The sequence below is a fragment of the Mus pahari genome, chromosome 3 (genome assembly GCF_900095145.1).
Source record: "Mus pahari chromosome 3, PAHARI_EIJ_v1.1, whole genome shotgun sequence".
Lineage (NCBI taxonomy): Eukaryota > Metazoa > Chordata > Mammalia > Rodentia > Muridae > Mus > Mus pahari.
The window spans coordinates 13,597,241-13,611,617 of record NC_034592.1 but is presented as its reverse complement, the minus strand read 5'-3'; the positions used below and the strand labels follow the sequence as shown (position 1 = coordinate 13,611,617).

Sequence of the window (14,377 nt, the reverse complement as noted above, 5' to 3'; positions counted from 1 at the left end):
GAATTCTTATCTATCTGGCGGCATGCTTTATGTTCACAGGTCAGCTCAGTGTGAAGCAGCTCTATGTAACTGCCCAGGGGCCACCACGCCAGACAGTGCAGCCTGGGAAAGGCTGACTGGGTAGCGCTACAAAGAATACATGGTCACATGTCAGAAACCACAGGGAGTTCTGACATAACCTTCATGCATGGGAGTCCTGTGTGCTCTGCAGTGCAGCCTAGGCTATAACAGCTTTGTACCAGATGCTGACTACGTAGGACTCCAGGGAACTGGAGATGCTGTGCCCAACTTCCAAATAAATGAAGAGTCCCTAGGCAAAGAGGAGGTACCCAAGTAATGGTGGGGGCACCCGTAAACTCAAGAGTCACCATGTGCCCTGCCTGCTTCAGGCAGTCCCAGTTTGTGCCCGTTGCCTTTGCATATGCATTAAAGTATGCCATTCAAGTCCTCAAACTGCCCAGTGGCTCTCCCAATGCCCAGAGAGGTTTCAGTCAACAGAGCAGGGCATATGGGCACAGACTGGGCCTAAAACTGGAGTCTCTGTCACTCAGAGGCCAGGTTAGCTTAGCTGCATGAGGCCAGCCAGTCTACAGCAGGCAACGAGTCATGTCCCTACCTTAGGATGGAGTCAGAGATGGGAGCCAGCACAGCTGTCCCTTGAACATCTCTACCCTTGGGGGTCTGAGAGTGGAGAGCTTGCATTTTATTATTATTTATTTATCTAGACAAGGCCTTACTAGTGTATAGCTCTAGCCATCCTAGGGTTGGAGTGGCTGTTTCTTTTTAGGGACTTAAAGTTGAGTCTACCATGTGTTCTGTGTAGAAAGAGTTTGGAAAACTGGCTCTCTAAAGACCAATGTTAGCTTTACAGAGTGACTCACAGTGCCACGTCAGAGGACATGAAGCTGGCCCTCAGTTCTCCCGGCTCTGCTTGCGTGGCTGAGCGCTGGCTAGCTCCACCACACTCCCTACTTCTCTGCCTCTGGGTTCGCCACTGACCAGGCGGCTTCGCAGGGGCACCGCTTTCACGCTCTCTGGAGTACAGGTTAGGGAGCCAGGCCTGGTCACTTCCCCATGACAGCACCCACCTTTTCCGGAGAGCCTCTGCTCCGACAGACGGAAGGCTGACCTGTTGACATCCCTTTAGGCCGCGCCCTGCTGGGAGGGGTCGTAATGGAGATTGAAGGACTTGGCCTCCAGGCTCTGGCTTCTCTCCTCTAGCAAAGGCTGGAGGGGAATAGGGGTAGTGGTGGTGAGAGTTCCTACTAGCACCAGGAAAGGCTCCACGCGAACAGCAACAGGCAGGCTGCAGCAAAAAGCCGTAACCAAGCAACGGGTGCAGCTCCGCGCACGCGCCTGTCCAGCCCGCAGAAGTCGACCGCCTAGTTACTCGAGCCGGGTGGCGCACGCGTAGTCGCCCCGCCGGCATCCATGAGAATCCAACGGAAAAATGGGGAGGGGGCAGGCGGGAGAGCCCGCTGGGGCTCTGAACTCAGCGGAACTTCTGGCTTTGGTTTTTCCAGACTGTTTCTCCCTGGGGATCTGGATTGAAGAGTCCTGTCCGGTCAAATCCTAGAGCAGGAGGACTGTAGGACAGAACCGGCGTTACCAGGGCGACGTGAAGAGGCGGGGCCCGCGCTCGTGGCTCCGCTAGTGGATGAGGGCGGGGCCACGGGGGTGGAGCTGTAAGTGACTGACGTAAGGGGGCGGGCCTATGGGTGGGACGAAGAGAAGAGGCGGCGAAAGACTGGAGAAGAACGAAGGGCGGAGTTAAAGGGGACACGACGGAAGGCTCTTAAAGGGAATGGGCGGGGCAGCTCCTAGGGGGCGGGACAAGAGGATGAAGCAGTGCAAAACTGGACGGGAGAGGGGGCGGAGCCCAAGGGGGAGTGGCATGATTGGTGCGCCGAAGACGTGTACGGTGCGCGGCCAAGAGGGCCGGGCAGTGGGGGCGGGGCAATGAGTGAAGCAGCGAAAGACTGGACGAAGCAGGAGGAGGGGCGATTAAGGGGCGGGGCGCGCTGACGTCTCCTTCGGACACGTCGGCGGCGGCGCCTGGAGCCGGATGTGCCAAGATGGCTGCGGCTGCTGCTGGGAACGCGCTAGTTCCCCCTGCTGCCGCCGCCGTCGCCGGCTGGGTTTCAGTTCGCGGCGCCTGAGAAGCCAACCACAGCTCACAGGGTGAGGGCTGAGTGTATGGAGCACGGTGGAGGCCCGAGGGTGGGCGAGGCTGCGGAGGCCAGGCAGGCTCAGTGAGCATCGGGCCTAGCCCGGAGTGGCGAGCGCATTTAAAGAGACACAGTCAGGCCTGGGGAGAACGACAGCACCGGGCCGCCTGGTGCTGAGACACCGGACAGGTTACAGGCCGTGTTGCCTTGGTGGGTTGTCTAAGGGGCTCGCGGTTTCCCAGACCTGACGGGAGACAGATACCTGGTCTGGGCTTCCGGAACTGGTCGGCCGCTGGGCAAGGTGTGTTAGCATAGCCAGACTGTGACACCTCTGAGGAAGCCCGCAACTTATTTAAAACGAAGAAGGTGCAGGAAATTGCCAAGCTTGACTTTTGCTGGGTTCTGAAGATATTTGATTCTCGTTGGCTCGAAGACTTCCTCAGAAGTTGGTGATCATGGGACACATTTTCATTTGAAACAGGGAGTAGCAGCGTTTATTTGTAATCTCTTGGCCGGCGGAGCAGGATGTCGCAAGGGAGGTCATGATTTGTTTTTTACCAAGGTGTAGAAAAATGTCGGCATGGCCGTGGAGCGTCCTGTAGATAACTCTGCTTACACAGGTTTTTAAGTGGCGTGTAGGATGGTCGTGCCCTGAAGGAGAGATTTCCTTTCAAATGTGTTGACTAGAGGCGTTTTCCATTCTAAGTTTGGCCGTAAGAAACAGCAGACTCACAGATTACTGTTCCTTCAGGTTCTTTTGCAAGGTACAGCACAGTGCAGCTTCCTTACACTTTGGCCACGTTTGGCCATGTTCCCTTCCTAGGGTTTCGGTGCTCTCCTCGTGCAGATAAGAGGCAAAATAGACATTGTTTCTTCTTGTGATTCATTATTCCTGAATGAATCTCCAAATTGACCTTGGAATTTTCCGAGATACTGTGCAGACTTTGGTATCCTGTCTTGCTTTTATAAGCAAATGTGAATGTCCTCGTTTCTTGTGTGTCTTCCTCACATAGTGTATAGCTTTTTCTCTTCTGCAAATGCCTTTTTCAACATTTAAAGGGTTCTGGCTCAGATTTTGACTTAGAAGGGAGGTGTTTATCTTGTCTGTCTGATAAAGAGTATCACAGTCACCATGGGGGGGGGATTGTTGGCGAGTGGAGCTCACTAATGTTCTTGGGTGCCCCTGTGTTCTGCAGTTTACAGCTGTTAAGGCTGGCAGTGAAAGGATCAGGGGACTGTTTTAAATACCTTAGTCACATAGAGTCATACTTAAAATGTCTTGTGTAAGTATGTATGGGGATGTGAGGTAGTTGAGCTACAGAGCTGGTTTCATGAGTAATGCATCTGAGATCAGTAGGTCTCTCTGAAACAGGTGCTTTTTTGAAAAGTAGATAGCTGGCCAAACAGAATAAAAATGTCTATAATCCTGAGATAAGTAATAGGCAGTTTGTTATCTTTCTGTTGGTAAGTAAAGACAGTAAAAGAATAATGTTCAAGTTGCAAGATTGTTTCGCCTGAACCAGGCATAGTGTGGAAAAGCTTTCTGTATAGGAGCTGTGGGATAGTGTCAGCTCATGAAACACCCATTAAAGTTGAGAAAATAATTTCAAATTTCTACAAACAAAATAGTTAAGTATAAATTTAGGCAATTTGGATTCTGGTAGGCAGCATTAGGGATCGGGCCCTTGAAAGAACAACATATGGCCAAAATCTTAATAGTGAATTCAGAAGACACTTGAGCGTGAAAAGATCTTGTTCTCATCCTGTGAACTAGCTGCAGAGAGAGGTAGTTGCCCTTAGCTGCTCAATGGATACCCAACCTATTGACACTTGATAGCCTGTGTTGTTTATTATATTTTAGTTTAGTTTTGCTTGTTTGTTTGTTTTTATTTGTTTGATGTGTTTGAAATGGTTAAGATGAAGGACAGCCTCATCTGCCTATTATGCTTGCCATCCAGGTTTCAGAAGGAACATGAAAGTCTGTGTGTTCGGGCCAGGTCCAGATCCATGTTATTGTGTCTATGGCTGCTCTGCAGCTGGTCAGATAAATAGGGGTGGCATCTCTCCTTCCACTTTTGGTTCAGGTGAAGTGAAGCAGCAATGTTCTTTATTATGTAAAATGACAAGTTAGAGCCTAATGAATTCCTGGCATTGCTTCTAATTGAAGTTCCATTGTAGTTGTTAGTCAGGTGCTAGTCAGTTGATAGGGTCCTCTGTTGACAGAGGAAGGAGTATATGTGGGCAATAATGGAACTGAGCTAATAGATTAATAGAACTGACATTTAGGTAGGGATTAGAGACCTTTTGTAAATTGCTTTACTTAAAATACATATATCAATGGTTTGTTTTTAAATCTGAGTATCAAAAAGATATCCAAGAACAAAGTATACATCTGTGAATTAAACTGCCTTTGCTTTATTTCTTTGTGGATTAGCCAAGCAAATTTCTTCTTAAGGGTGGTGCCAGAAAGAAGGACAGACACAATGAAAAGGGCTTTACGCTTGAATTGTGTCTTGTTCAAAAATAAAAAACACTGGTGAGAATCTCGTCCTATCGCACACCACCCACAGAGGGCTTGTTGGGATCTCCCTGTTGGAAATGTGAGACAGTAAAAATGCTGTAAGTTTCCTTGGGAGTTTCAGTTGCAGCTGTGTTACAACTTCAGTGGTCAGAGGCAACTTGGTTTTCCTGTTCTCAGAAGACTACTCTAAACATTTCACTTGGTGGGGTAAATGCGTTTAGTAACTTTATATCTGTGTTTTAGGAAGTATAAACTCTAATAGACTTAAAATTAACATTACAAAAAGCACTGATTATGTGTGTTTTTTTTTTAAGGTTTATTTATTTATTATATGTAAGTACACTGTAGCTGTCTTCAGACACTCCAGAAGAGTGTCTCATTAAGGATGGTTGTGAGCCACCATGTGGTTGCTGGGATTTGAACTCAGGACCTTCGGAAAGAGCAGTCGAGTGCTCTTACCTGCTGAGCCATCTCAGCAGCCCCATGTGTACTTTTTCTTAATAGTGGAGTTGGCTCTTTCTGGATGTGGTAGTAGTCGCTTAAAGAAGTGTCAAGGACTAAGGAACATCTGGTAGTCTGTCAGACTGGCAATAGGTTGTTTCTTGTCCCTGATGATGTGGGGCGGGGATGTGGAGAGATGGAGTCTTTGGTATTTAAATGATTTGAAATCACATTTAGTCTTCTTATTTTCATAGTTTTATTGATTGTAGCCAGGACTGTGAATCTATAGGCCTTATGTTCTGTTTTCTTTTTTAGCACAAATTAAAGAAAAGCTCTACTCTGCCTCCTTGATAAGCAGCATCTCCTTGGGCAGAAGACTCCAACATGCAGCCACCACCTCAGGCAGTCCCATCTGGTGTGGCTGGACCACCCCCAGCTGGGAATCCTCGGAGCATGTTCTGGGCCAACAGCCCTTACAGGAAGCCAGCCAGTAATAATGCACCAGTGGCTCCCATAACACGCCCATTGCAGCCAGTAACGGATCCGTTTGCTTTTAATAGACAGACTCTTCAAAACACACCAGTGGGAAGTTCATCCAAAAGCAGCCTGCCCAATTTGCCTGGCCCAGCCCTCTCTGTTTTTTCTCAGTGGCCTGGTTTGCCTGTGACTCCCACAAATGCTGGGGATAGCTCCACAGGACTGCATGAGCCTCTGTCAGGAACTCTGTCACAGCCTAGAGCAGATACCAGTCTATTTCCTCCTGCATCTACCCCTTCTTCACTGCCTGGGCTAGAGGTGAGCAGGAATGCTGAGGTTGATCCCAACTCAGGACATGAAGTCCAGATGCCGCCACATCCACCTCCCTACATTCCAGGAGTTGGTCCTGAGCAGCCTCACGGGGGCCAAATGAACGACAGTGGGTCTGGACCCGACCAACCCGAGAATAGGCATGCCCCACATGATGGTGCTGTGACCCACGCACCATCTCCTTTCCTCCCTCAGCCACAGATGCCAGGTCAGTGGGGGCCTGCACAAGGAGGCCCTCAGCCCTCCTATCAGCATCACTCACCCTACCTGGAGGGGCCTGTTCAGAACATGGGGCCCCAGGCTGCCAGCTTGCCTCATTTCCCCCCTCCATCTAGTCTACACCAGGGACCTGGCCATGAGTCTCATGTCCCACAGACATTGACTCCAGCATCCTTGACCAGTGGCGAAGGGAATGAGATAGTCCACCAGCAAAGTAAAAATCATCCATTGAGTAGCTTCCCCCCGAAACACACTTTTGAGCAGAATTCCAGAGTTGGGAATATGTGGGCAAGCCCAGAGTTGAGGCAGAATCCAGGAGTGAATAAAGAGCATCTGCTAGACCCTGCCCATGTCAGTCCCTTCACTCAGGGAAATAGTCCTGAAAACCAGGCACACCATCCCCCAGGAGCTGCAACCAACCCTGCCCTGCAAGAAGCAGCCTCTGGAGCTCTCTCAATGTTTTTTCAAGGGGAGGAGACGGAGAACGAGGAAAATCTCTCGTCTGAAAAAGCAGGCCTTGATAACAGATTGGACTTGGACAGCTTCTCTTCTACCTCCAGACTGGGCCGTCCACCACCACCTGGAGCTAGTGGTGTCTACCAGGCCTTTCCCAGAGGTCCTAGCGGCGAGGCTGCGCAGGAAGGAGATGAGCAACCTTATTTTTCTCAGTCTGTGGGCATCCGTCTTGACAAACAGACCACTATGACCCCTGCTAATGATACATGGGGTGATCTTCCTGGTGCTGGGACCCACCGTGCTAATGGGCCACAGTGTGAGAATGTTGAGAACTTAGAATTTGTTCAGAATCAAGAAGTTTTGCCACGTGAGACCCTGAGTGTGGATCCCTTTCCTCTGAGTGATCACATCCGATATGGGCCCCTTCCTGGGCCAGCTGCCTCCAGGCCTGTTACTGTGGGCCTCACCAGAGGTGGGGGGCTAAATCTTGAGGCCCCTGACACACCACTCCACCCTACACGACCTGACAGTGTGTCATCCAGCTACAGTAGCCATAGCCACAGAAGTCCTCCTGGGTCAGCCAGACCCCAAGAATTAGTGGGCACATTCATTCAGCAAGAAGTTGGAAAACTTGAAGATGATACTTCAGGGAGTTTTTTTAAGCAAATTGATTCTTCTCCTGTTGGAGGTGAGACAGATGAGGTGACTGGGAGCCAAACTTGCTGCAGCACTCTGTCCCAGCCTTCAACCCCAAGCCCTCCGAAACCCACAGGAGTGTTCCAAACAAGTGCAAACAGTTCTTTTGAGCCAGTAAAATCCCACTTGGTTGGAGTGAAACCAGTTGAAGCAGATCGTGCCAACATGGTGGTTGAAGTGAGAGGGACCCGATACTGCCCGAAGAAGCGCAGGGCAGCTGTTGCACCACCTGATGCCACCCCAGGAAACCTGGAACAGCCACCAGACAACATGGAGACCCCGTGTGCACCTCAGGCCTGCCCTTTGCCTCTTAGCACCACTGGAGAGGCTGGGCAACTGGTTTCACACACAGTAGGGTCACCCCTGGATACTGTGCGCCCAGTACCTGATAAGAGGCCCTCAGCCAGGGCCCAGGGGCCTGTGAAGTGTGAGAGCCCAGCAACAACTCTGTGGGCACAAAATGAGCTGCCAGATTTTGGTGGCAATGTCCTTCTAGCCCCTGCTGCCCCTGCACTTTATGTTCCTGTAAAACCAAAACCTTCAGAGGTTGTTCATCATACAGAAAAGGGAATGTCTGGACAGCAGTCATGGCAACAAGGGTCTATGCCACCTTTGCAGAACCAAGACCCTCCTGGTGCTTCTGAGAACCTTGAGAACCCTCCCAAGGTAGGAGAAGAGGAGGCCCCTCCATTGCAGGCAAGTTCTGGTTATGCGAGTTTGCTTTCCTCGCCACCCACTGAATCTTTGCACAATCAACCTGTCCTGATTGCCCAGCCTGATCAAAGCTATAATTTGGCTCAGCCCATTAATTTTTCTGTGTCCTTACTGAATCCTAATGAGAAGAATCAGTCCTGGGGAGATGCTGTGGTGGGGGAGAAATCCATAGTGAGCAACAACTGGGCTCTCAGTGGTGATCCTGAAGAACATGCTGCTTTGTCTGGAGTTCCAGCCACTGCTGTCACTGGCTCATCTTTGCCTAGCAGTATCCCCCAGAATTGTGCCCCTCAAGGTTCTGGGTCTTCTGAAATGATTGCTAGCCAGCCTGCCAGTTGGTTGGTTCGACAGCTAACCCCTCAAATCCCTCAAAGTCAGCATCCTAATGCAGAAAAGGGTCCTTCCGAGTTTGTTAGTAGCCCTGCTGGAAATACAAGTGTGATGCTAGTTCCACCTGCAAACAGTACTTTGGTACCTAACAATAATAAGGCAAATCACTTTAGTAACCAGGAAGAAGCTGTTGGCGCCCTAGACTTCACATTAAATAGAACTTTGGAAAATCCTGTGAGAATGTATAGCCCATCTCATTCACATGGCCCAGCTTCTCAGCAGCCTCTTCCCAATCATCCCAGACAGTCTGGGCCTGGGCTGCATAACCAGGATCATTTCTACCAGCAGGTAACAGAAGATGCTCAGCGCCAGTGTAGACTAGAAAGAGCCCAGCCAGAGCTGGTGCCTCCTCAGCCACAGAATTCTCCCCAAGCGCCCCAAGCAGCGTGTCCAGAGCCTTCAAATCCAGAAAGCCCACCCACACAAGGACAGTCTGAAAGCTTGGCCCAGCCACCAGCAAGTCCAGCTCCAGGCAACACAGGCCAGCTGCTGCCTCAGCCACCGCAGTCTTCCAGTGCATCGGTTACATCTGCCAACTCCAGCCAGGCAGCTGTGCGGTCAGAGCAGCCGTGGCTACACCCACCACCTCCCAATACTTTTGGCCCAGCACCTCAAGACTTGGCATCCTACTACTATTACAGACCCCTGTATGATGCCTACCAGTCTCAGTACCCTTCACTGTACCCGTCAGATCCTGGGACAGCCTCACTATACTACCAGGTAAGAGAACTGACATTTAACCATCTTTCTCTCCTCACTTCGTCCCTTTTCTCCTCTTAACGTGGTTTCTCTCAGGGATGACCTTTCTTTAGACCCGTGTGGACCCCCCTGGAAAAAAATCCCTGTCCATTAACAAAGCTCTTCTTTCAGAGGGTCCTGTAACATTGAATTGCTTGTTTTACCAGTGCTGGTTTTTGTGTAATCTGACGTCTGACTGACAGAGTGTTTCCCAGAGCATTTGTTAGCTTGTTGCAGTTACAGTGTTGGGCTGACCCCTGTAGGGAGGAGCTTAGTAGGTGGATTGTGTGTGTTGTTGTTTGTTTGTTTGTGCTTTGAGACAGGTGTCACTGTGTGGGCCAAGTTAGCTGTGAACTTAAAATCCTTCTGTCTCAACCTTTAACATGTTTTACCGTGCCTCACTTTTGTGTATGTGGTGGTTTTGGTTTTGACAGGCTTCATTTAGCCCCGGCTAGCCCCATTTGTAGCTAAGGATAACCTTGAAGTCTTGAAGTCCTTACGTTCCTGCCTCCACATCCTGAGTGGTGGAATTACCAGTATATGCCACCAAATCCAGCTCATATATATATATATATATATATATATATATATGTTAAGGTTTATTTATTTATTATATGTAAGTACACTGTAGCTGTCTTCAGACACCCCAGAAGTGGGCATCAGATCTCATTACGGATGGTTGTGAGCCATCATATGGTTGCTGGAATTTGAACTCACGACCTTCAGAAGAGCAGTCGGCGCTCTTAACCACTGAGCCATCTCTCCAGCCCTCTTTTATATATTTTAAAACATTTATTTATTATGTGTATGTGTTTATATATTTGCATGTGGATACACACATGCCACATTACACACGAAGAGGTCAGAAGATAACTTTCAGGAGCTCGTTTTCTCCTTTCACCATGTGGCTTCCAGGGATCAAACTCCAGTCAGCCTTTTTGCTGGCACCATTCATCTGGTTTTAATAACAAAAGCAACTTATGAAACCAATGACAGGGATAACTCTAGGAGTCTTCTATGTCCTTCCTTGAGAATAAAGTCTTTGAGGAAAAAGGTTAGATTGTCCATGGGCAGTAATGAAAAGAGGTGAGGAAAGATAAACTCTCGGGTACATAGCAGTGATACTGCAGAGTGGGAGGCCTTCTGAGTTCTTTCCTGCCTTGTTCTGGTGTGCTGCAGGCTCGTAACTGCTCTTTAGGTTCTGCTTAATCCTGCAGTAGTTTGAAGTGGACATGCTTGATGTCTGTTAGCTTTTCCTTACCTCTGGCTCAGACTCATCGTTGCTCAAGTTAGGTGGATTGTGTTACTGAAAGGTGAAAGATCCAGGTCCTTCAGTGTTTGAGGCCAGGTGCCGTTGAATTCTCATGTGGCCTGAGAACAGTTGGCACTGGTGCTATACAGGAAGATGTATCAGAAGGAGCCTTAGGAACAGGGTTGTAGCAGCTAGGCCAGAACTGCCATGGTCATAGGCCTGTGCCTTCCTATCAACCTGGTGTGGCATCAGGTATACATGTGTGAGCAGTTACATATCCTCTCTAGACTAGTAAATAAATTCTAGATTTTAGAAGGAGGAGCCATAGCTATTATTTCTGTATGTGGCATTGCCGCTTTGTGGCCTGATCTTGGGCTACACGGTGGGTGAAGCCACAGAGGACAGCTCCTTCGGAATCCCAAGGCTCACAGCTCTTCTGTGAGTGTGCATCCTTGCTTCTTGATTGCCGTGGTCCTCGGTGGCCTGTCAGCTGATGGCAGAACTGAGGCTTTTGCCTGTATCACTTCATTTCTTTTGAGATCTCCACATGTCCTACAGAGCCTTTTTTTCCAGAGACAGGGCAGAGGCCATGGTTTTGTTGCAATGGGGCTGAAATCCTCGTCAGAATAAGATACAATTTTTTTTTTTTTTAAAGCCAGGTATGGTGGTTCGTGCCTATAATTTTAAGACTGGGGAAGCTGATAAAGATAGATTCTACAAGTCTGAGGCCAGTGTAAGCTTCGTAGTGAGTTTTAGGCCAGCTTGGGCTAAGTATGAGACTGTTGCAAAACAACAGAAAACAAGACAAAGCAAAACATCCCCCTAAATTCGAAAACAACGAGTAGTGCAATCTTTCTTTGTGAGGCTTTGATTTATTTATTTATTTATTTATTTATTTATTTATTTATTTATTTATTTTGGTTTTTCGAGACAGGGTTTCTCTGTATAGCCCTGGCTATCCTGGAACTCACTTNGTAGGCCAGGCTGGCCTCGAACTCAGAAATCTGCCTGCCTCTGCCTCCCAAGTGCTCGGATCAAAGGCGTGCACCACCACGCCTGGCTTGTGAGGTTTTAAAAACCTGTAGTTTAGGCTGGGCGTAGTGGCACACGCCTTTAATCCCAGCACTCAGGAGGCAGAGGCAGGTGGATTTCTGACTTCGAGGCCAGCCTGGTCTACAAAGTGAGTTATAGGACAGCTAGGGCAATACAGAGAAACCCTGTCTCAAAAAAACAACAACAACAACAACAACAAACCAAACCAGTAGTTTTAGGATTTACTTACATGGATCCCTGGTCTTGTTGCTCTAGTGAAGTGGTGGCTGATGTTTACTTATGTTGTTCAGACTGTATCATCTCCATGCTTAAGATTGAAGGAGGAAGATTGCCCTGGAGGGCCTTAGGGAGATTCTGCGGGCTGCCCATTGATGCGGACTACACTTTGGGCTTTGTTTCAATGAGAGAATCCTACCACGATACTGCTCTTGGACAGTGGGCATCTGCAGCACATAGAGCTAGTCCTGTCACTCAGTGTCTGCTCTTCATGGAGTCTAACAATACCCCAAACTTCTTTCCACAGGATATGTATGGCCTGTATGAGCCTCGTTACAGACCCTATGACAGCTCAGCATCTGCTTATGCCGAGAACCACCGCTATTCTGAGCCTGAGCGGCCCAGCTCCCGTGCAAGTCACTATTCCGACCAGCTCGCTCCCAGGTGGGAGCTGCGTCCGTGCAGCTGCTTTACCCTCACACTCAGTTTGTGTATTGTTGGCTATGATGGTAACTTAGTGATGATAATAATTCTTCATCTGTAGAGAATCCTACAAACCCATGATGTCAGCATGAGCAAACCAGAACTAAGTACACTGCCACATGTAGTCCTAGCAGAGCTATCACTTAGCATTTGTCCCCAGTCCTTAGCCAGGTCAGGCTCTATGTAAGGCCATAAAGAAGTGGCCTCTATGCTAATAGATGGAAGGTTGTTCTGTCCTAGACACACCCATTCTGCTGCTGGCAGTTTGGTTGTGTGGTGGTCTGGGTTGTATGTGACTCTTAGACTGCTGCAGATGTTTGTAAAGGCTTGAGAATCCTGATCACAGAGATAACATAATCCACAGATCCATCAAATGATCTCTAACAGGACTAAAAGCTGTGGTCTGTGCCTGGCTATTGTGACTTTGGTGAGAGCCTCCCTCTCCCGCAGCCTGCATATCTCCTATACTGGCTATCCACAGCCCTGGCATTGTGACCTTTGAGTAAGTCTGTAAGCCAGGTCAAAGTTCCATCTCATTCTCAGTTGCCCAGAGCCTGCTTTTCATCTTGTGTCTACTCTAGGCCATTTGACTACATTGTGAAAAATAGTGGGGTGTCAGCCTTGGTCACTGTACTCTGCTACCTCAGTTCCTGCAGTGTTCTGCTTAGTCAAGGAAAGCTTATGGTAGCTGACTTTGCTATAAGGATGCATCACTCTATTGCTTAGAAATCCCTAGCTGCCAAGGTTATATGTGCACTTGCTTTCAGAGTTTTCGCTAGGTTCTTCTCTAAGAAGTTACTTGGTAACTTGTCTAAAGACACACTGCTCTGTGTGTGAACCTTGGTCCATTTAGCTAGCCCTAATGTACTTTGCTCCAGAGGTACACACTGAACCATGTACAGGCCCATTCTGAGTCTTTATGAAACAGCAGTACTGAGGCTTGGGTGAGTTCTGGAGTACCTGCCTGGTAGATGAGGCTCTGGATTTGATCCCTAATACATACGCTTCAAGCACTTGCACATGTGTGTGTTTGAGCAACAGAGATAGAGAGACAGAGACAGATATATACTTAATTGTGAGAAAATATGGGGGCTCTTAGAGGGGAAGTAGCTTTTGGACTCATACAGCTCAGCTTTCTGATTCAGAATCGATGAGAAGGCAAGAGGCATATGGATCTGTTTGCTGGAGTGCAAAAAGGAAAAAGCATGAAGCCAGAGCCAGGGTGTATCAGTTTGCCTTCCACATGTCTGCCTGCAGCTTCAGTTAAGAATTAACTTTCAAGAGTGACACTGTCTAGGCTGAGGCTAGATGAGGTTACTATTGTGTGATCTGTCACTGTGACTGCAGTTTTCCTTTATCTCTTCAGGTCCTTTGAGTGTCTTCAGCTCTCATTTGTCATAGCCTACAGGAGCCTGTCCTCTTGTCTGTGTGTCTATGTGTGTGGACACTCAGTGTTGATGATACTGATACTCAGTGTTAGGGTGGTAGCACCACTGGAGGACCTGCTTGAAGTGGGACACATTCCCCATGTTTGTCTGTGTCCTCCCTGAACTGAATGTAAGTAGGTTGATGAGAACAGTTGAGCTAGTAGCAGGCTCTGGATCTCACTCCGTCACGGTGTTTTTCTGGAATCCATGTCAGATGAAGGTCTGGGGTGGCCACCCTAAATGAAACCTTAAGCCTAGGTTGGTGGTGTTCCTGGGCTGGGCATCTGGCTGAACAGATACTATGCTAGTCAAATAGCCAAGTTCAGCTGAGCAGTTTCCTAAAAGGGTATCAGAAAATTTAACAATGCTTAGTGCTTTTGACAATCCTGAGAGTGCCAAACCCTCTTAAGTGCACTTATACCTTCTTTTCTGAGTAAATCTCACCTTCTTTGTAATGAGTCAGGGCCATGGTTCAGTTTATTGGGCATAGAAGAGGCTAACTCCTTGTCGATCTGTTGGCCCTGGCCCTGGCCCACCTCATAGATCCACTCCTCCAAGGCCACACTAAGCACTCATAGTTAGTGGAGTCATTTTCTTCTGGTTTACCTCTGTAGTCCCATCACTATGGAGGTGCAGGCAGGAAGGTTGTCATGAGTTTAAGGCATGCCTAAGCTACACAGTGAGACCTGTCTCAAAACAAGAGAGAGAGAGAGAGAGAGAGAGAGAGAGAGAGAGAGAGAGAGAGAGAGAGAGACAGAGAGAAACCAGAAGCAACCAGAATACTATGAGAAGTTCT

At 48.5% G+C, this 14,377-nt stretch overlaps 1 protein-coding gene across 5 annotated transcripts in view; it reads left to right on the top strand.

The window, feature by feature from the left end:
* The first annotated feature begins 2,039 nt into the window (after window positions 1-2,039).
* Window positions 2,040-14,377, top strand: part of Sec16a (SEC16 homolog A, endoplasmic reticulum export factor) — a 38,347-nt gene continuing 26,009 nt past the window's right edge. For 2 of the 5 annotated variants that reach the window (XM_029535988.1, XM_029535987.1), the window contains exons 1-3: window positions 2,056-2,181; window positions 5,446-9,132; window positions 11,979-12,115. In XM_029535988.1, the coding sequence (XP_029391848.1) occupies window positions 5,515-9,132; window positions 11,979-12,115 (3,755 nt within the window). In that variant the 5' untranslated portion in view covers window positions 2,056-2,181; window positions 5,446-5,514. Of the gene's footprint in view, window positions 2,182-5,445; window positions 9,133-11,978; window positions 12,116-14,377 lie in introns of all 5 variants that reach the window. The other 3 variants (XM_029535990.1, XM_029535989.1, XM_021192024.1) reach the window with 3 other exon arrangements.